The 23171-nt window shown below is 45.0% G+C and overlaps 1 protein-coding gene across 3 annotated transcripts in view; it reads right to left on the bottom strand.

Annotated features, from left to right (window-relative positions):
• The window catches only part of SSH3 (slingshot protein phosphatase 3), a 146589-nt gene that overhangs the window by 11225 nt on the left and 112193 nt on the right, over positions 1-23171 (bottom strand). For 2 of the 3 annotated variants that reach the window (XM_073563390.1, XM_073563391.1), the window contains exon 12: positions 20148-20294. The exons of the other annotated variant lie outside the window; for it this stretch is intronic. In XM_073563390.1, coding sequence (XP_073419491.1) covers positions 20148-20294 — 147 coding nt within the window. The remainder of the gene's footprint in view (positions 1-20147; positions 20295-23171) is intronic. 3 annotated transcript variants of the gene reach the window in all.

Below are 23171 nucleotides of genomic sequence, written 5' to 3'. Positions count from 1 at the left end.
ATCAGACAAGGTGATTTTCTGGATTTGTTTTCTTATTTTGACTCTCATAGTTGTGGTCTACCTATGATGTCAGTTGCAGGCCTCATCTTTTTAAGTGGGAGAACTTGCACAATTGGTGGCTGTCTAAATACTTTTTTTCCCCCACTGTACACAAAGACTAAAAATTGTGGAATATGTCATCTCTACAGCAGATTTCTAGCAATAAGAAGTTAGATCTTTTTTGCACAACAATTTAGCAACTTTTCGCTATATCCTGCCGTGACACTTTTGCCAACAGGGGTTAGTGGCCAAACAGGGACTTAAAATCATTTACAGCAGAAGTGACAACAGATCATGAAATGGAAAAAATCTATATTCACAAAATAAAAAAAATAGATGTAGCACAAAAAACTTAATTGCACAATGGGTCATTCTCTGAAGATACATTCATTTTAACAAGGTACAACACTAAGCAGTACTCCAGAATACGTCTTCATATTAGTTGTAGCTCTATTACTCTATAATAGGAAGCTGAACACCTTGTCTATACAGGGGATTGTGAGATCTGGATCTGAAAATAGAGCTCTGACTGTTAATGATATACAATTCTGTAATTAAAGAGGTTAGTAGGAAAATCCAATTAAAGGGGTTGTCCACTACTTGGACAACCCCTTCTCGATCAGCACATTTGTCCTCAGCAAAATAACACTTATACTCACCTCTGCTGCCATTCCAGCTGTGTTGGCACTTGCTGTTCTGGGGCTCACGTGACATTATGTCACATGAGCCCTACATCTAATCAGCGCTGGCTTCACTCCCCCCTTCGGACATATCCAACATTAAGAGGAAGTGAACCACCAGCTGCAGCTCTGACTTCCTCTTGATATCTTATCCATTCAAAGGCGGGGACACGGAAGCCAGCGCTGATTAGATGCAGGGCTCATGTGACAATCTCACGCAAGCCCACACTGGAACAGTGATGGCAACTGAGGCGAGTATAAGTGTTGTTATTTTACTGGGGGCAAACATGCTGATTGAGAAAGAGTTGTCCGAGTAGTGGACAACCCCTGTAATGGGATTTCCCCGCTTAAGACAAAAATAGTTATTTGGTGTTGTTAAAGTTTGACTTGTGGGAATTCCACTGCTAGTATCCCACTTTCCTGTTGTGCCATTCTTTTTTTCTTTTTCTGCTTCATTTGTAGATCGTTGAGCCTGATTGTAAATGTTTGCATCACTCATAGAACAGTCATGTAAACCACAAGTTAATAGCTCTTGTCTACTGTCAGCTTCTTAAGGATGAACTATTATAATGTCAGTCAGCAGTTCTAGCCCTAAAGGGGTTGTCCAGAGTCACAAAACATGCATTTAGAGATGAGCAGCGCTGATGATGGTGGGTCCGCAAATAGCTAAAATCTGTCAATCTTGCACATGTCCTGGCAGCTGAAAGTGGATAACGTCAACCATTGCAAAGGGATTTTCTGCCTTCTACCTCTTAAAGACACAGCCTTTCATTTTTTGCCTTTAATTTTATTCCTCCGTTTTAAAAGTGCCGTAACGTTTCATGTTTTTATCTACATAGGGCTTGTATGAGGGCTTATTTTTGCCACATAAGCTGTAGTTATGAATGTCACCATTCATTTTACCAAATAATGTACTGAGAAATAGGAAGAGAATTCAAAGTGTGGTGAAATAATGAAAACAGGGCACTTCTGTCATTGTTTTTTGGGGTTTTGTTTTTTTTGGTCTTTATTGTGCTGTAAAAATGACTTGACAGCATGATTCTGCAAATAAGTATAATTATGGCAATACCCAACATACATAGTTTTGCTATTTCAGCAATGTAAACAAATTCTAAACCTTGTAAAAAAAAAATTGGGTTTGTGTTGACATTTGAGACGCATAACATCTTTATTTTTTCCATCATATTTTTTGCATGCAAAGCAGTAGATTTCATAGTCACCAGTTTGGGGTGCATACCATGTTGTGATCACAAACAAAAATGCAATTTTGGCGCAAAATAATTTTTTCCTTTACAATTTTTTATTTTTATTTTGAAAGATCGTACTTTTATGGAAGTCATGATTTTTTTTAACCAAGTAAAAAGTTATTTGAATTTTTATGGTTTGTTTTAATATATTTTTTAAAACCTTTTTCTACTTTTCACTTTTTTTTTCTGTACCCCTATGAAACTTGACCCTGCAATCATCCAGCTGCTTGTCCTATATATGAAATATAGTATATTATATAGGTTGTAGTTTCAATCACAGTCTCCTATGAAGCCCAGCCACAAGCTGGTGGTCACACGCATACCAGCATGGGGGTCTTCAGCAGATCCCAGATGTCAAGGCAAACCATCAGCATCTCACGATCATGTCGCAGGAGGACAGATGAAAGGTTGCCGAGCAGTGATTGACATCAGCATTTAACAGCAAAGATCACAGATAATAAACTCACAGAAAATTCCTTTGTGCCAAAAGGCTGGGAGCATGTTGTTACAAAGAACAGTTTCTGATCCTCCATATGGTTTTAAATGGATATATAGTAATTGTAAACTCCTAATATATTCAACACAGAAAAAATGGGAGTACTATACAATTCATAAAAATATCAACATTTTATTTTATAACTACAAAATGTAACAGAATTATTTAATTACAAGGACAAAAAAACCTAGTACACAACCTAGGACCTATGTGTACAAAAAACCTGGAAGTAATATCCACGCTAATCCTAATCAAGAATGATCATTAGAGATGAGCGACTTTGCCTTTTTTCGGGTTGAGTCGGGTTTCATGAAACCCAACTTTCGCAAAAGTCGGGTCGAACGAAATCAGCCGATTATCGTGAAAAGTCGAAGGCCGACTGAAACACGAAAACCAATGCAAGTCAATGGGGAAGAAAAGTCGGCAGTGAATGGAGGACAGGAAACACACCTACATTGCCCATTTTAATGCCAAAAACATCAATTCCTATTACTTAAGCTTGTCAAACTTAATTTACTTTATAATAATAGTTAGGCATTGAAAACTGGGGGTTATTTGGCTAAAGTTGTGGGGGGGGGGTAGGGCTGGCGCCAGATTTTCGTGGGCCCAGGGCCAAAGAGTGTCATTGGGCTCCTTTAACACGACACAACTCATGATCCTCTGATACGGCAGAGAAATAGCGGTATAGTACAATGAAAAATACTTCACTTCTTACATCTCATGACTGATATCCATTTTAAATTCTCCAATAGCTCCAAAAATGGACAGTATATTACTCCATACAGTATTATGGCCACCGCATAGTGCGCTATACAGCGTAATGAGGCCCATATATTTCTCCATACAGAATCATTGGTCCCATATAATGTTCGATACAGTATATGATGCGCTCCACATAATGCTACAGTATATGTTGGTCCTCATGGATGAAGCTCCACTGTCTTATGGGCCCAAATAATGCTCCATATATAATGGGCCCAATTTCTAATGCTCCAGTGTATAATGGGCCCTGTAAATGCTGCTCCAGTGTCTGATGTCCACCTTTGGAATGCTCCAGTGTATGGTGGGCCCCATATATCATTCTCCAGAGTATAGTGCTCCCCAAAAATTGCTGTCCCAACATTGAAAACAATTAAATAAGTCTCCTCGCTAGGGAATCCCTGTACTAGTCTGGACTCCTCGTCGTCCCCATCTTCCATCTCACTGCGCTTGGCTGTTTAGGCAGAGGGCGTACAAACGTGATGTCATTGCGCTCTCTGATCAGAATATCACTGTCAGGACACGCGGAAGACGTCATGGCGGTGGAGCAGGGAGAGGTATTTCAACTTTGCAAGTGCTGTGATCCGGAGCAAGCAGGGGGGGCCCACTCCTTGGCGACGGCACTGGCACAGGGCCCCTCATAGTACGGCGGTGTGTGGCGGTGTGTCTGACAGCGAGTGGGCCCTCCCACCGGCAGAGACACTTTTGCATACTATGAGGGGCCCTGTGCCAGTGCCGTCGCCCATGAGTATGCCTCCCCCACCTGCTCAAGGAACCTGCACTTTCATCTGCACCTTCCTCTTTGTCACCGTGTAAGGTGGTATAGTATGCGGGAAGGGGAACCTGAGTTTCATCAGGGTCAGATTCTGGCTGTGTAGAGTGCGAGGTGAATGTAGTGGTCTGGGTCAATGTACCAGCAGAAACATGCAAAACACAAGCCGCGGAGACATCATCACATGTTTCTCAACGCAAGCAATGACTAGCAAGGTCTTTCCCCGGGAAGGAACAATCACGGGAAAAGCAGTCTCCAATGAAGGAAACCACCTATGCCAAAACATGGTATCCATCCACAGACAGCTGTTTCGGGGTATTGCCCCTCATCAGTGTGGAGTAGGAAACTGGCTAGTAGGAGCAATGTCTAGTAAAAGACTGTGAAAAATGAGGATGAATGAACTCATGGAGATCAACATCCAACACTGCGGAGACACCATCACGTTTCTCAACGCAGTGATTCTAGAGCAATGCCCCATCCCTTATGGGAAATATGCAAAAACATGCAAAACACAAGCCGCGGAGACACCATCACATGTTTCTCAACGCAAGCAATGACTAGCCAGGTCTTTCCCCGGGAAGGAACAACCACAGGAAGGGCAGTCTCCAATGAAGGAAACCACCTATGCCAAAACATGTGTTCTCCATGAGTTCATTCATCCTCATTTTTCACAATGTACCAGCAGAATCATCTAGCAGTGGCTGGGCATCAGTGCACTTGTGGCGCCCCCAGGAGTACGGTCACCACAGTGGCATTACCTTCCTCCAAGGGAGTGTGATGTCATGCTTGGGAGCAACGAAGGATCTCTCCAGCAGTTAAACCAACACTCAACACAGTTCCCACTCCAGGCCAGCAGGGAGACCTCTGAAACTGACTGCTGAGGAGCTGCTCTCTGTGGTCGGGAGGAGGGAAGTTAGGGCAGTCTGTGAAGGGAAGGGGAAGTGTGTGGACATGAGAAGGGGAGCTGGAGGATGAGCAGAGTTAAGTCTCACTCCTAGCTGGAGCGCATGGTCCGGATTCCGGTCTCCAAGCTTGTAGGGACACTGACGGTCCTGCAGCAGAAACCGGAGGAAGTAGCAGCTGTAAATGCTCTGTTCCCAACTAAGGCTCGGAGGCCCCAGCAACGACTTGTGTGAGCCAGAAGGAAAAGGCTACGGCTGCCTGCCATACGAGAAAGTTTCAAAAGAGAGTCAACAGGGGGAACTTCAGTGAACTCAGTACTGCGAGTACCTCAGATAAGCGCTAGAACGGAGGCCACACTACCTGTCTGCAGAGAGAGAATTCCTAATTTGCTTCCAGGCTGACCAACTACTTCTCCATCTGTACTCTGGGTCCTGTACCGCACTTACGAAGTACAGGTAAAGGAAGTGCACGACTGTGTCTGTCATCTTTCTCCTGCGCCTGGCGCACGGCTCTGCTACATCCTGCACTGCACACCATCTACCAACTCTTTCAAATGCCCTGCGACTACGGCCCTACCTGTGCAGGGCTTCTACATCTTAGCTGCACCACAACATCTGTCCCAGAGAAGCGACACTGCAGCGCTGGTCAGTCTCATCAGAAACCACTGGTGGCGTCACGTATCATTCACCTATAAACGTTATTCACCCCTTTGAATGGACGCCCAGGCCCACGGACTGGGTCACCACCACCGTGACACATCCCTCTGAGACACCGGCCCGGTACAGATTAACCCCAATGCCCTGGCTGGCCACCCATACTCCATGTCAGATTCATCTTGTACTGGAGAATTCACGATTTGACTTGATAACCCAGGCATGGTATGTGGGAAAGAGCTACATGGACTAGTGTGAAGTGTGGCCTGCTGCATCATTCACTTTTGGTGGGGGTGAAGGACACAAGGAAAGGGGTTCTTCCTGACCAGGAGCCAGCACCTGACGACTCAGTGCTTGCATTTTTTGAAACTTCAGAAGAGGAGGGCATATTTGCTGGAGTCTGTTTTGGCAATGTAAACCAAAACCAGTTCCTGATGCTCCGGCTTTAAAAGCGGTTAACCTACTCCCAGAAAAGGTAGCCTTCCAGGCGTTCCGGAGCCAGACCATGACGCAGGCTCAACACCTCCTGCCTTAGCTGCTATTGTGCTTTTGCCACTACCAGCAAATGCACCACCACCATCAGTACCAGCTGGCCCCCCCACGCCCACGTAAGCGGCCTCTTCCACCATACTTCCAAATTTTGGAGAAAATGTACCCAAAATAACATCAGATATATGGTACTGTATCAGAAGCGTACAGCTCTATACAGTCAAAGGATAATTGTCAATCTCCCTATATATTTCATGAGTCACACAGAGACGCTCACCGGCTCAGTATGGATTAGACAAGAATATAAAAAGTAGAAAAAGGGTACAGTATCATCAGATACCAGGTATATATAGTATAAACATTCTAAATCTCCGTACAGTATATATTTCAGGAGGCAGACACAGACGCTCTCAGGCTCAGTATGGATTACATCACAATATAAAAAGCCATAAAACGGTAATGGATCTGAAGCGTACAGCTGTACACAGTGTAGGGGTCATTGTCAATCTCAGTATTTATTTCCACAGTCAGAAACAGACTCTCACTTGGTCAGTTTGGATTAGACCAGAATATAAAAACCAGTAAATGGGTAATGTATCACAAGCGTAGAGCTGTATACGGTGTTGGGGTAATTTTTAAATCTACATATAAATTGCAGGAGTAACCCACAGACTCTCACACGCTCAGGATGGATCACACCACAATATAAAAAGAAGATCCGCAAGAAATAATCACACATGTGGGCCAATGTTCCAGGTGTCAATGATACACTTAGAGTGGTGGGTGGAGGACTTCCTGGCAGAAAGGGTACAGTATCACCAGATACCAGGTATATATAGCATAGTTTAAACATTAAAAATGTACGTCTATATATCAGGAGTAGTGTTGAGCCACCTCGCTAGTGTTCGAGTTCGGTCCGGTTCGTCGAACAGGAGGCAAGTTCGTCGAATGTTCATCGAACGTTCGACGAACACCGTCGAGCCCCATTGAAAACAATGGCAGGCAAACACAAACATATAGAAAACAATTACAAAACACCTTAAAAGGTGTCCCAAAGCAGACAAAATGCTCAGAAGACAAAAATAACATATGGAAAAGGGTAACTACATATAGAAAAGGGGTGAAGGAGTAAAAGGAGGAGGAGGAGATACAGATATAGGCATGTCATGCCCTTATAAAGTCAAGAAAGGCTGGACTAAAAATCTAAAATAAAATTAAAAAAAATCTAAAATTCAAAAATCGAAGACGATCCTATACCGTCGGACTTCCCACCATAAATTATGCCAACTGCCGATCGGGCAGCTTTATTCCCACGACCCTCCGAACAGCGTCCATGAAGGCAAAGTGTTTGGTTTCCGGGGGCAGTATGGTTGCAAAGCTGAACCTTAAAGAATGTCCAGAAGGGCACCACCAGGAGTGGAGCCTGCGGCTTAATTGGACTCCACACGGGCAACCTCAACCATGCCAGCCACGGAAAAGATGGACACATTGCAAGCTTTGTAGATTCTGTGGGTGTTGGTGCATGGCCGTTTTTAGTTGTGCTAGCGATTTGTCAGCTTAATTCCGTTAACGAACGAGACTCCGGCATGCCCCCGCGGTCCGCGTCCAGCTTACTAGAGGGACACGCGAGGCTCTGGCACGTGAGATAGAGCAATAACAGGTCTGTCATGCCCTTACATGTCCGGGGCTGCATGCGCGCTAAACTGAAAGGACCAGCGTGTGTCGCTTACAGGTGCGGATAACCCGATGAACCCAGTTAGTGATGGGGATCTGGGATTCCAATTCTTCCCCACAAACGAGGATTTCCCAGTAAGTGCAGGTCAACCGGAATTCCGGAATTAGGCCTAACCGGCATTCCAGAAAGATTGTGAAAAAATTAAGTGTCCAAACCACAGGTGCTGTAGCTTGCTTAACAGCTGGGCTCCTCTGCTGAGTAGCACGCAGTTCTTACATAAACAGGCGGCATAGCTTGGTTCACGGGTGGGCAACTCTGCTGAGTAGCAGACAGTGCTTACATAAACAGGCGGCATAGCTAGGTTCAAGGGTGGGCTCCTCTGCTGAGCAGCAGACACAGGTACTAGGCCCAAAGTATTCACTGGGCTAAATGGAGTTAAAAAATGGTTCTTACATAAACAGGCGGCACAGCTTGGTTCACGGGTGGGCTCCTCTGCTGAGTAGCAGACACAGTTACTAGGCCCAAAGTATTAACCGGGCTAAATGCAGTCAAAAACTGGTTTTTTCATAAACAGGCGGCATAGCTAGGTTCACGGGTGGCCTCCTCTGCTGAGTAGCAGACAGTGCTACAAGGCCCAAAAGGATTTTCTGGACAAGATGCGGTAAAAAATTATTAGAAACACACAGGTGCACTGCTGGCTACCAGACACCGCTACTATGCCATGAAACTGTCTATTTACATTGAAAACCATTATTAATGTGAAAATGAAGTTACGCTTTTGGTGAACGAACCGCTCTCGAACGGAACCTCGAACAGCCGAATTTTAAGCAAAGTGTTCGAGTTCGACGAACGGCTCGAACACCGCCCAAAACAGCTCGAATTTGAACTTGGCGAATAGGTCGACTCGAACACCGCTCATCTCTAATCAGGAGACAGATTCAGACGGTCTCAGGCCCAGTATGGATTCGACAAGATTGTAGAAAGTTGAGAAAGGGTACAGTATCACTGGATACCAGGTATATATAGCATAGTTTAAACATTAAAAATCTCCGTGTATATTTCCGTAGTCCGACAAAGACACTCACAGCCTCAGTATGGATTAGACAAGAATCTAAAAAGTAGAAAAAGGATAATGTATTCGAACCGTACACCAGTATACACTGTTGGGGTATTTTTCAATCTTCATATATATTTCAGTCTCAGTAAGACAGTCCAGACTCTCCACAAGAGGAACCGAGATGGATACAAGTACAGACGGAAAGTCGAGTGATTGCAGAAATTTTGGAATTACTAATCACGGGAAAAACTCCCAGGAGAATTCTCAGAGGCGATGCTGACCCTAAATTACTTTGTGTGTGGAGACAGCGAAAAGAGTTATTTGTGAAGAAAGGGTTGCTGTATCGCAGTACCTTGGATCCCATTACCGTTACTCATCTCCATCAAATTATGATCACAGGGAGAGATGTAGACATTGTCCTCACTGCCTATCATGATCTGTCAGGTAACTTTGGCGTACAAAAGACAGAAGCCACAGGCCGTAGGCGATTCTATTGGATTGGCATGAGAGGACACATTTAAAAATGTGGGCAGGAATGTCACACGTCTGTGAGTAGGAAAACCGTGAAAGCTGATGATAAACGACCACTGCATCTCATTGTGAGTCGACGTCCATAACAAATGGAAGCCATTGATCATCTGAAGACATAGCCCAGCAGGACAGGGCATAACTAAAGCCCCCCCGTTACACATAGCGATATCGCTAGCAATATCGCTGTAACGCGTCACCGATTTTGTCACGTTCTAGTGATACTGCTAGCGATATCGCTATGTCTGATATTTACCTCCGACCGGCTCCCCCGCTGCTCATCGCTGGTCGCGTGAGAACGTCCTGAATCATTTCTCGTCGGGCGCTTCCTGCTGGGCTTCCTGTGGCGCCCACGAGCGACACGCGGACGGGAGGACGTCAGGATCGCCGCGTCTGACAGGTAAGTAACGACCCCCGACCCCTATGATGCTGGTGAGATCTGCCTGTGTGGCAGCTCACTAGCGACCACTTAGCGATGCACCAGCGATCCATATCGTTGTCGGGATCGCTGGTGCATCGCTAAGTGTAACAGTACCCTAAGTTTTAACCATCATCTATCAGTTCACCAAATTTGCTGGACATTCAGCAGCTGAAAATGGAGGAATTGGAAAAGTCCGAGGAAGAGGAGGACAAAAGCGAGCCATTTTTCTGGCAACCTACGTGTCAGCAGGGGAAGGTGGGACAAAATCCTTTGAAACCCATGCATGGTTCATTTTAATGAAGGTTAGATCATCAACATTTTGGGTTGACAGACGGTTCCTTTTTTCTGTCAGGATTGATCCAGCAGCACTGAAGACTCTTTCGGATAGCACACTAGCAGGACAAGTGAGCTCCTGGAAGGCATATTGTGCCAATTCAGGCCAGGTCTCCAGTTTACAGGCCCAGTAGTCAAAGGGTAATGACCTGTGAGGGAAAACATCGATATGGGAGGAGAAGTAGTTTGTAACCATAGTTGACAACTGCTGTCTCCTGTCACTTTCAATCGATGCAGTATTACCAGTCGTGTGAGCAGTACTTGAAAAATCAGTCCACAACATGGTCATGAAACCCCTGTGTCCAACGCCACTTCGGCTGTGTGCACCACGAACACCGCCGCTGTGTGCTGGGAATGCCTCAAACAAACGGTTTACCAGAGTTGCTTGTTTGTTAGCCACTATTAGCTCTAGGTTCTCCTGTGGCATGATGTTTTGGAATTTGCCTTTATAGCGTGGATCCAGGATGCTGGCCAATCAATAGTTGTCATCGTTCATCATTTTGGCAATGCGGGGGTCCTTTTTGGATCTGCAAGGCATAATCACACATGTGAGGCAATGTTCCAGGTGTCAATGATGCACTGCGAGTGCTGGGTGGAGGAGCACTTTCTGGCAAACAACATCCCTCCAGTCACGCACAAACCCTGTACCTGACCTTGCCACGCCAACATTTTCTCTTGCCCCACAGAGAAGCATCCTCCTCCCCTAAATAATCATCCCCATCCTCCTCCTCCTCCTCCTCGTCCAGGAGAGTTCTCTGAGCAGACAATGGCTGACTGTCATCAAGGCTTCCCTCCTCCTCCTCTTCCTCCTCGGCTGCAGACGCCTGCTCCTTAATGTGCGTCAAAGTTTGCATGAGCAGACGCATAAGTGGGATACTCATGCTTATGATGGCGTCGTCTGCGCTTACCAGCCATGTGCATTCCTCAAAACACTGAAGGACTTTCCAGAGGTCTTTCAGCTTCGACCACTGCACACTTGTCAACTCCATGTCTGCCCTCAAAGTGTCTGTCCGTGTATCCTCCCACAAATGCATTACAGCCTGCCTCTGTTCGCACAGCCTCTGAACCATGTGCAGGGTGGAGTTCCACCTTGTTGCAACGTCGATAATTAGGTGGTGCTTGGGAAGGTGAAGCAATCGCTGCAGCTTCTGCATACGAAGGGAGTGTACGGGCGACCGGCGGATGTGCGAGCACAGTCTTCGCACCTTATGGAGCAGGGCTGTTAACTCCGGATAATTATTAAGCAAGCACTGCACCACCAGGTTCAAGGTGTGAGCAAGGCAACGTATGTGTCTGAGTTTTGAAAGGGCTATGGCTGCCACAAAATTCCGGCCGTTATCACTAACTACCTTGCCTGCCTCAAGATGTAGACTGCCCAGCCATGACTTAGTTTGTCGCTGCAAGTAGTCGGCCAGTACCTCCGCGGTGTGTCTGTTGTTGCCCAAACACATCATCTTTAACACAGCCTGCTGACGCTTACCTCTAGCTGTTCCATAATGGGACACCGAGTGTGCAACACTGGCAGCTGCGGATGGAGTGCTCTGTGGACGAGCTTTCGCTTCTGGAGGAGGAGGAGGCGGAGGCGGGTCAAACGCCTACAGCCAACTGTTTCCTATACCGTGGGCTAGGCAGCACTGTCCCACCGCCGCTGTCCCGTGGACCCTGCATCCACCACATTAACCCAGTGCGCAGTGATGGACACGTAACGGCCCTGGCCATGCCTACTGGACGATGCATCTGTTGTGAGGTGCACCTTTCCACTCACTGATTGCTTGAGTGCAAGGACAATTCGGTCTTTCACATGCAGGTGGAGGGCTGGGATGGCTTTTCGAGAAAAGTGCCTACTGGGTAGGTCATAGCGTGGTACTGCATAGGCCATGAGCTCACGGAAAGCTTCGCTTTCAACCAACCGGTAGGGCATGATCTCTAACGAGATTAGTTTGGCAATGTGGGCGTTCAAACACTGTGTACGCGGATGAGAGGATGACTACTTTCTTGTCCTACTGAGAGTCTCTGGTAGGGTGAGCTGGACTTGAGAGCTGCATATGGTGGAACTAGCGGTGGACATGGCGGACTGAGAGAGGGTTGGTGATGGTGTTGGTGGTCTTGCTGATGGCCTAGATTCAGTCTTTCTTAGCAATAACATTGTGATTCCCTGACTGCTTTGGCCTTGCGACGACACCGCAACATTTGCTGCTGGTGGTGTGCTAACCGGTGGGCTTACAGTGGGGGAAGCGATGTAGCGTTGCTGACTACCTTCATTCGGAGCAGGTGCACATGTGGTACGTGAGGTTTGGTAGTCCATCCACGCTTGCAAGTGCATGGTGGTTCAAATTTCTCAGACTTTTCCCTCAGCTAAAGGTCTTTGCGCACTTCTTACAGATAACCTTTGCCTGATCATTAGGATTTTGTTCAAAAAAGTGCCACACTGCACTCTTCCTACTATGGAAGACATTTTGAGGCCTTGCACGCTGTGCTAATTTGACCGTCTGGCCAAGCTGTCCTGCAACTCTTTGGGTTTTTGTAAACCGTTTTTGGACTGCTACGGGCCTGCCAGATAACAGCTGTTGCGATTTCGATGCCTGCTGCGGATCCTCCTCCTCCTCTGAGCTATTGGCAGCGGCACCCTCTTCCCCCAATGGATGCCAATCTGGGTCAACAACTGGGTCATCCATCACCTCCTCTTCAATTTCATGTGCACCTTCCTCTGTGTCACCATGTAAGGTGGTATAGTATGCGGGAAGGGGCACTTGAGTTTCATCAGGGTCAGATTCTGACTCTGTATACTGCGAGGACAATGTAGTGCTCTGAGTGAATGTACCAGCAGAAAAATCTAGCAGTGGCTGTGCATCAGTGCACTCCATGTCAGATTCATCTTGGACTGGGGAATTCACGATTTGACTTGATAACCCAGGCATGGTATGTGAAAAGAGCTCCATGGAGTAATCTGTAGTGTGGCCTGCAGCATCCTTTACTTTTGGTAGGGGTGAAGGACACAAGGAAAGGTGTTGTTCCTGACCAGGAGCCTCCAATGACGACTCAGTGTTTTTATATTTTGAAAGTTCAGAAGAGGAGGCGATAGAGCTGGAGGCTGTGTCAGCAATGTAAGCCAAAACTTGTTCCTGAAGCTCCGGCTTTAAAAGCGGTTTACCTACTCCCAGAAAAGGGAGCCTTCGAGGCCTTATGGAGCCAGACGATGATGCAGGGTCAACACCTCCTGCCTTAGGTGCTATTGTGCTTTTGCCAATACCAGCAGATGCACCACCACCCCCGCCACCATCAGTACCAGCTGGCAACCCCCGCCCACTTCCACAGCCTCTTCCACCATATTTCCTCATTTTTGGAAAAATTTACCCAAAATACCACCAGCTATATGGTACTGTAAAACAAGGTACAAGGTATATATAGTATTGGGGTGAATAGAGATTTTAGGAGGTTGAACTATTATCTCAGGCCCACTATAGATTACACCTCAATTTAACAGGCTGAAATTGGTTGGTGTATGACAAAGTACAAGGTGTATATAGTATTGGGGAGAATTTGAATCTCCCTAGAGATTTTAGGCGGCTGACAATGATGCTCTCAGTCCAAGTATGGCAGCAGGAAGCCTAATAAGCAGAACTGCTGCACACAAAAGTGTGGAAAAATGAATGCTTGGTAACTGTGCACAAAAGAGGAAGAAAAGTATTTTTGCTTTTAAAAAAGCAGTTTGCACAGCAGTGTGCAAACAGCAATGCAGCTATCAGGGAGCCTTATAAGGCAGCCTAATAACCAACAGAGCTGATGCACAAAAAATATTGCCTCCCCTGTCACTGCACACAAACTGTTGTGTTGTAAAGTGGAAATCGCTAACAGCAGAAGCAGTTTTTTTGTTCTTCTTCCCTGCCTAACGCTCTCCCTTATTCAGCATCAGCAGCTGCAACCTCTCCCTAATGCTAATATCGGCAGAAGTAAGATGGCGGTCGGCGTGCACGCCCTTTTATAGCCCCTGTGATGCCACACAAAGCAAGCCAATCACTTGCATGCCCTTCTGAAAGATGGTGGTGACCGATGCCCATGTCATCGCGTTGCCCACAGTGTGCGTCCTCCATCATTGGCTGAAAAAAGGGTGCTTGAAGCATCATTTGAAACACGACTTTGGCGCTCTGGTCGCCGACTTCGTGGCCGACCTCACGCTATGGTCGGGTTTCATTTCATGAAACCCGACTTCAGCGAAAGTCGGCGACTTATGAATTTGACCGACCCGTTTCACTCAACTCGAATGATCATATATTCAATTCATAAAAAATGGTATAAGAGCAATCATCAATTTGTAAAATTTTATAGAAGAAATAGTGGTGAATATTAAATGCAAAATTTTATCTTTTTGATGTGTAACAGATTTAAAATACAAAAAGTATATACCATTACCCTGGGTGCTTACCCATGTTGTGCAAGTTGATGTTTTTATAAATTGTATAGAACTCCATTTTTTCTGTGTTAATAGATCAGATATTTCTCTGGCCACTGCTGTTATAGGCAGATGCTGGCTGTGTAAAACAGTTGACACCTGCCTTGTGCGGTTTATCTGCGGTTTTGCCCTGTGGTTTTACACATCATAATGGATGAGGTGTAAAACTGCAGCGTTTCTGCACCAAACTTCTTCATGTCATCCCCTGAGGAAGAAGTGACAGGCACTTCGAAACGCGTTGGGAATTAAACAGTTAAAACTTCTCATGTCGTACTAAATTGAACTTTGTCAAGCAGCGCACATTAAGTCCGAGAAAATACTTTATCCATAAGGATTCACATTGGCGGACACGGAGTGGACCTTCGGGCGTGCAGCAGGCTGACAGTTGGTTCTTATCCTATTTTCTCTCCTGGAATAGGCGAGTGGATTTTCTATATTTAATTTGAATCACCACCCGGATAAGACCCTATTGCGCTCTCTTTTTTCCTTTAGCCCCCTGTCTGTACATTGCACCAAACAATTGACATGCTGCGGTTTGTAAACCGCGCGGAAAAAAACGCAGCATGTGCACAGCTTTTTTTTTTAAATTTCCATAGGAAATAAAGGTACTGTACAACGCAGCAGAATCTGCTGCAGACCCGCAGGTGCAGAAACGCCGCGGAACCGCATCAGAATCCGCACCGTATGCACATACCCTTAGTTTATCCACCGCTGCCCACGTAATGAGTACAGTGAGTGATCAATGCAGCCAATCACTAAGCTCAGTGGCTATGTGTAGACAATATTGGCATGACTCTTGAATCTAGCGATTGGCTTGGCAGCAGCAATCATGTGCTGTAGTCGAGACTTCACAGCTGCAACCATGTCATCAAAGACTCAGGGCAACAGAAGACAAACATTGATTGCAAGGCAGTGGATAAATAAAGCGGATTTTCGTTTTTTTACCCAACGCAGACCGAAGTCCAAATAAAAGAAAAAAAAAATTAAAGTTGACCATACCGATAAGACAAAATTAGTTTGAACCCACAGATTTCAGAAGAATTTGATGATCTAATGTTTATGGGGATATCAAGATTCACCCCTGGGAGAAAGAAAAAGACCTGTCAACATACATACAGTCATTTCATAAGTATCTAAAGAAAAAACCTAGTAAAGGACATGGCCAGGATTAAAGGCAACCACCTCCTCCAATGGTTACTTGTAGCCATTTGTGATGCTATTACATCTGTCTGCTGGTAGTTACTTCCATTTGAATATTTGCAGGGTTCCTTTTCCCAGTAGCAGTTTTCATCTCTATCAGGATTTTCAGCTGGACTGAGATCAGTACTTTTTGCTGGCCAGTTTAAACCTATCCATTTTCCTGTTCAACCATTCCTATGTACTTTTGGATGTGTGCTTTGGGTCATCCTATTGTATGGCCGGTTTTGTGTTACTGGAAGCCAGTTTTCTTACACTTGGGAGCACATTTCACTTTAAAATGCTCTGACAATCCTCTCACTTATTTTATTGCTCCTGTAACACGTTCTGGGCCTCCAGGATTCTCCATCATGTTTTACTGTGGGTAGGAATTACTTTTCTTTAGGCTTCGATTTGTCATATATAAAACAGAACACTGCTATGCATTGCCAAAAAGCCATTTGGTTTTGGTTTTATTTGTCCTTAGAACAGTTTCCCTAAAACATTGTCGTTCATCTATACAACTCTTGGCAAAAGTCACTTTTTCTGTTTTTATGCCTTTTTTTTTTTTTAAAGCAGCAAGGCCATCCGTGGCCTTTTCCCATAGAGCTCTGCTTTGTTCAGTGTGCGACATATGATATGAGTTGAGATCATCACTCTACATCAGCGGTTCCCAAACTCCAGTCCTCATGGCTCCAACCAAATCATGTTTAGAGTTGTACGAATATGTTCTGAATCGGTCGCCGAATCTGGTTTTGCCATATTTGTGCCATGTTGGCACCCTATTCGTGCCTAATTTATGTTTGACGATAGTTTTTCATACATATTCGGCCATTTCTACTCCCATTGACTCAAATGACGTTCGGCTGTGTTTGGCGAATATTACAAACACAATATTCGCCACCGATCATAATCGGAACCGAATTTTTAAAAATTCGCTAAACTCTAGTCAAGTTTTCAGGATTGCATAGGTGATGGAATTATTATTAAGGCAACAGAAACTGCCAAAGATTCTCTCACCTGAAAAATCCTGAAAATGTCATGTGTTGGGGGGCTGTGAGGACGGGTTGGGAAACACTGCTCTAGTTGTAACCAGCTTTGGACGTTGTATGAAGGTTTTTTGCCACAATGCAACCAAATTTCTTGAGGTTTTCTCATCAATTTCAATCTTTTCACCAAGTTCTGAAAGGTCCTAGGGTACGTGCCCACGATCAGTAATTGCTGCGGTTTTGACGCTGCTTATTTATACAGCGTCAAAACCTGCTGCGGCCAGATGTTACAGCATAGTGAATGGACTTTCTAGAAATCCCATGTTCCCTATGTCCCTATGTGTGTATGTGCATCGGCAGATCACCCGCAGAAACTAACACGTGTGTTCAGGACCATAGCATGTCAATTTCTAATTTCACCAACAGAAATGTATTGAATGCGGTAAATCCACATGGCTTAGTGAAGACAAGCGGATTTACCAGTATTCAATAGAATGCAGCATTTTGGACGACGCAAAAATACCCTGCATCCAAAGTTATGCTACTTCCTGATAGTGGGAATGTAGTCTTAGACTTTTTCATAAGTAGTGTAAGGCAGCGCTTGTCATTAAGGTAGGGGGATGCATGCTAGGCAGCCGATAAATCAGGTCCGGCACAGGTTTCTCAACATAACTCAGTCCAATCGGTTTATTATGCAGCATAAACCAAAGCAATATGCAACAGAAAGTTCATATCCAAACAGCATAACGTCCATGACAGAGCTTCACTCTGTTAACCCCGTGGTCACACAGGCTTTGTTATCTCCAGTACACAGGCTCTCTAGCCTCACAGTTACATCCCGTGTTCGGGTTACCTCATAGGTGCTTCTCAGTGCAGACCTTCATTCCCCCTCCTGGGAACTCTCAGACACATGCAGCCATGACACACAGCGTCTCCACGTGCTCTCAGGAAGGCAGACACATCTTCCTCAGCACGAGACCTTCCATACGGACCAACCGGGTCCAAACATTCACTCATGTGACCTACCCTGGCCACCTTATATGGTCCGTAGCCAAGCCCACCGGGTCACATGACTATGACCTCATCACAGGTCCTACAAGCATTCACACACATACACTTTACTATGGCGTTCTAGACACCCGCCCCTAGGTGGGTTTGAAGGTGATTGATCCCACCCGTCTCATCAATCACCTGAAGGCTTCTCCCTAACACATTGGAACTTTGCTGATCAGCACATAATCAAGCCTTCATCCCAAGGCCACCCACCTTGGGATACATACCGGTCATTTAGGACCCTGCTCATGTTACCACTCTGGACATGGCTATCCGTCCGTGCTGGGACACCCACACAGCACCCCCTAGCGGACACAGTGGTCACTACACCACAGTAGGAAACTAGTTGAGAACATTTTGAACTGTTGAAGTCAGGATGCCAGAGTTTTGGAGACCGTCTTTTACCATTTAGGCGGCTTGTGCTTTGTGACAACATTTTAGTCTGTTCAGACAGCTCAATTTTACCATAGTGAACAGAAAACAAAATTAGCCTTTTAAAGCATTTTAAAGCCACCATTCATAAGCGAATTACAACTCATGAACACTTATTATGTAGATGTTCTGCACCTTTCTCAACTGGGCTGGGCTACGCTCCCTTAGGCTATGGCCACTGCCCTTTGCTGTGCTCCACATCAGGTTTTACATGTTGATTGGCGTTTCTCTGTGACATACCTTTTTTAAGGCCCAGTTGGAAACATCCCTTTGTGTGAGTGTTAAGACCATACTGTATTTAGCTGCTATTTGTTCAGATTCTGTTAGTAGCGTCTTCTGTTGCTACTATCACCACAGACATCTGTGATTAACACCCATGGCTCCACAAGAATAAAGGCCCTGTCACACAGAGCGAGATCGCTGATTTTGTGATGCATCAGCGATCTCGCCAGCGATCTCGCTGTGTGTGGCATGCATCAGCGACCGGCCCCTCCGCCAGGTATCGCTGATCATGCACAAATATCCTGGGCCGTTTTTTGATAGTTAGTCTCCCGCTGGCCAGCATGCATCGCTGGGTGTGGCAGCGGGAGAGCAACGATCAGGGAGCTCCCAGCGCTGTAAGCAGACACTGGGAGCTGATGTCTAAGGTAAATATTGGGTAACTAAGCGCGCGGTTAGTTACCCGATATTTACCATAGATACCAGCTCCCAGCGCGAGCACACAGGTATCTAAGGTACACAGCGGGTAACTAAGTGACGTGCGCGCTTAGTTACCCAATATTCACCTTAGATACCAGCGTCCTCGATGGTCCTGATCGCTGGTGAAGCTGCCTGTTCGCGATCATATAGCGAGGCACCAGCGATCCTGACAAGATCGTATTGTTGTCGGGATCGCTGGTTCGTCATTTAGTGTGACAGGGCCTTAACTTGTTAACCGATTGTTTGCAGTAAGCAATATCAACTGACATTTAGAGTCTAATCACTACACAGCATTTATCTTTGCAAACAACTGTGATTGATGGAAACCATCAGACCTGCTGGTTAACCAACAACTAGCTCTCTGCAAGTTAACCCATTGTTTGCTAAGAGCATCACAAACTATTAGAAACTGTTCACATAAAGCCATTTCTGCTTCAGTCCTGCCTTTATCCTCTTCATCTGCCCTTGTGGTTTTGCGGCTTCCAGCGTGTACTGCCTCGGCTGTTTGTCTTCCGTCCAGCATAACCAGTTGTCCAGGTCCTACTGTTCCATGTGCCTTCCAGCTTGCTGTGCCAACCCTCTGGGTCCATGTGTCTGCTTTGAGCTGTGGCTTCATGAATCTACTCAATTGGGTGGGCTTAACAGTAGGATCAGGCGAGTCTAATTTCTAATCAATCACAGGTTAGTCCGATTTTGTCCTTTGTTTTAAACTGAACAAAGACCACCATTAATCATGTCCTGGCATGCTTTTCAGTTTTGTTACCTTTATTCCTGCAATTTAGCTTTCGCGAGACAACATAAATGTATGTTATTTGGGTTTGATTAACTTCTAAAGAACTAAAATCATTTAATCACCTATCCAGGAGTATAATTTGCTGATTGGTGGGGGTCTGAGTGCTAGGACCTTTACCAAACACAAGAACAGGGATCTAATATGCCCAATCTATATTGTGTGGTTAGCACCATTCTTTATAAGACTGCCAGAGAAAGAGTACAGCACACAGCTTTTTCCAGCAGTACCATAGAGAGTGAATGGTGCAGCGGTGCATATGCCATGCCACCATTTGGACTTCAGCCAATGTAAGTTATCACTTATTCAATAGATAGATGAAAATGTCTAAAGATGGGAATAATCTTTACAGTTTGTTAACAGCAATAACGATCAGTGTTGCATCTACTTCTCAAAACGAACTCCCAATCAAATCACCTGCCGGTCTATGGCAGGCATATTGGGTACACTTTGGTTAAGCGATAGGAATCAATTGGCCTTGGTTTGTACCTACAGCTTAATCCTACCTGGCACTGGAGATGAAACTGTGCGTCTCCTTCCAATATTGCAGCAGGTTTGTGCTCTCTTCATCCAAGACACGAATGTTTAAATAACTAAATGTCTCAGGAAAGAAGTTATCAATTTCACGGGTGACATTTAGTATGTGCGAGACCCTGAGGAGAATAAATAAAAAGATAAAATGGTATCTTGTTGTAACACGCTATCAGGTACAATGCTTTTAAAAAGTATTTGCCCCTCCCTCAAACTTCTATTTTTGCAACTTTCTAGATTGGTCACATTAACCTATTTTTGGTTTTGTGGTCCATCTGACAATTCAATTTCACCCAACTACAGCAAATACTAGTTCGCAGTACACAGTCTTATACCCTATATAAATAACTGATTTAGCTGGTCCCAGTAGCTTATGGGAATATTCAAGCAGGCAAGACGAAGGGCACAGCTAGACTTCATTGCTCAAGAAGATGTAATAAAGGAAGAGGTAGCAGGATATTAAAACCCTGACTGTTAAAGCGTTATTGGGTCTCTAATATAAATATATACGTATTGGCATGACAGAGTTCAAACCATTGGGGCCCTTAGGGCGTTGGTAATTGTGCCGCAAAAAAGGGGCCCTAGGCTTCAGGCTAACCAGCCTACGGAATAATATATACCCAATTGCATTTAAATGCTTCAGATCTTCTAATGGTAAATTTAGTTTGATACATTTTGCTTTTTTATGAAAATATCTAAAATTTTAGGAAAATGTACAAAATGTGAAATTTTCAGCCTTACACCACATAGTCCTACTACACAGACTAGATAATAAATAACATTTCCCATATGTTTACTTTACGTCAGCATCATTTTTGAAATGTTATTTTATTTTTTTAGGATGTTACAAGGGTCCACATTTAGAAGCAATTTGCAAAACTTAGGCTAGTTTCACTTTAGCGTATGGCCGAGCTGCGGAGGGATGCGGACTTCTTCCGTGAAGCTCCGCCCACTGTCGCACCTCCTCCGCTCAGCTCCGCCTACGTCAGCATGCGGCCTGCGTACCCTATCTTTAACATTGGGTACGCAGGCCATGCCAATGTATGCGGACGCCTCCGCAACACATTGCGTTCAGCGCAGGTCGCCACACCGTCAAAACGACGCATGCGGAGGCATCCGCATAGCCTGCGTACCCAATGCTAAAGATAGGGTACGCAGGCCGCATGCCGACATAGCCGGTGCTGAATGGAGGAAGTGCAGCAATGGGCGTAGCTTCGCTGAGGAAGTCCGCATCACTCCGCAGCTCTGCCATACGCTAGTGTGAAACTAGTCTTAAAAATCCTATTTTTTACGACATATTAAGTTTTGAAGTGACTTCAGGGATCTACATGTTGGAAAATCCCCTAAAGTGATAACATTTTAAAAACTGCACCTGTCAAAAGTACTCAAAACTGCGGGCAAAGCGAAAAGCATTAGTGTGCATGCGCTGGTAAACTATGTTCCGGTATACAGCAAAATACTTCCGGGACATAATACTTCCGGCACATGCGCACTAATATTTTTCGGCTTTGCCTGCAGTTGGACAAAGCATACTGCGCACTCGCAGGAGGCAATTTGAATGCGCACGCGCAAGACCCGTATGCGAACAACACTATTCACAGAACGGCATGCGTACAGCATGCCGAGGAGGAGTGTGGAGAGGGACTAGAACCAACGCCCATCGGACCGGATCAAAGATATTTACATACAGCGCGGGAGCAAAATAAAAGGTTTTTATGGGAGATTCAAGGGGTTTCACCAGTAGTTGGGGAATGTATAGTTCACACTCTATTAGATGATATTTTTAGTTGATAGGCCAAAAAACTGGTGACAGATTCCCTTTAACAAAATTTGATAACTATTCGGGTGGTTTACAGGAATTAACACAAAGTGGAACGAAAAAACAGAATTGAAAAATATTTTTTTCTACTAAGGTATTGCTTTAGCCTCAAATATTTCATTTTCACAAGGTCTAATAGGATAAATTGAACCCCATAACGTGTGTCCTTTTTTTTCCCCCAAACACGGCAGCATTCTCTTTAGTTAAAAACTGATGTTTGGGCAAATGGCAGCTATCAGAAGGAAAAGAGCTCTATTTGATTTCTGGTGCGAAAATTTGGCTGCAACAAACTGCAGACACTGAGTAAAAGCAAAAGTGCATTTCACCCTTTAGTGACAGTGCCAATTTCGACCTTACTAACTAAGCCAAATTTTTTTAAAATCTGACCAGTAGAGATAAGCGACTTTGCCTTTTTTCGGGTCGAGTCGGGTTTCACAAAAGTCGGGTCGAACGAAATCGGCCGATTATCGTGAAAAGTCGAAGGCCGACTGAAACACGAAACCCAATGTAAGTCAATGGGGAAGAAAAGTCGGCAGTGAGTGGAGGACAGGAAACACACCTAGAGAGCCCATTTTAATGCCAAAAACATCAATTCTTATTCCTTAAGCTTGTCATCCTTAATTTACTTTATAATAATAGTTAGGCATTGAAAACTGGGGGTTATTTGGCTAAAGTTGTGGGGGGGGGGATAGTGCTGGTTCCAGATTTTCGTGGGCCCAGGGCCAAAGAGTGTCACTGGGCTCCTTTAACACATGCCACAATTCATGATCCTCTGATACGGCAGAGAAATAGCGGTATAGTACAATGAAAAATACTTCAATTCTTACATCACATGACTGATATCCATTTTAAACTCTCCAATAGCTCCAAAAACAGACAGTATAGTATATTCCTCCATACAGTATTATGGCCACCGCATAGTGTGCAATACAGAGTAATGAGGCCCATATATTTCTCCATACAGAATCATTGGTCCCATATAATGTTCGATACAGTATATGATGAGCTCCACATAATGCTACAGTATATGTTGTTCACCATGGATGAAGCTCCAGTGTCTTATGGGCCCAAATAATGCTCCATATATAATGGGCCCCAGTTCTAATGCTCCAGTGTATAATGGGCCCTGTAAATGCTGCTCCAGTGACTGATGTTCACCGTTGGAATGCTCCAGTGTATG

This window comes from Dendrobates tinctorius, unplaced genomic scaffold (assembly GCF_039654945.1).
Source record: "Dendrobates tinctorius isolate UK_male_01 unplaced genomic scaffold, ASM3965494v1 ptg000387l, whole genome shotgun sequence".
Classification (NCBI taxonomy): domain Eukaryota; kingdom Metazoa; phylum Chordata; class Amphibia; order Anura; family Dendrobatidae; genus Dendrobates; species Dendrobates tinctorius.
This window is presented reverse-complemented; position numbering and strand designations above follow the sequence as displayed.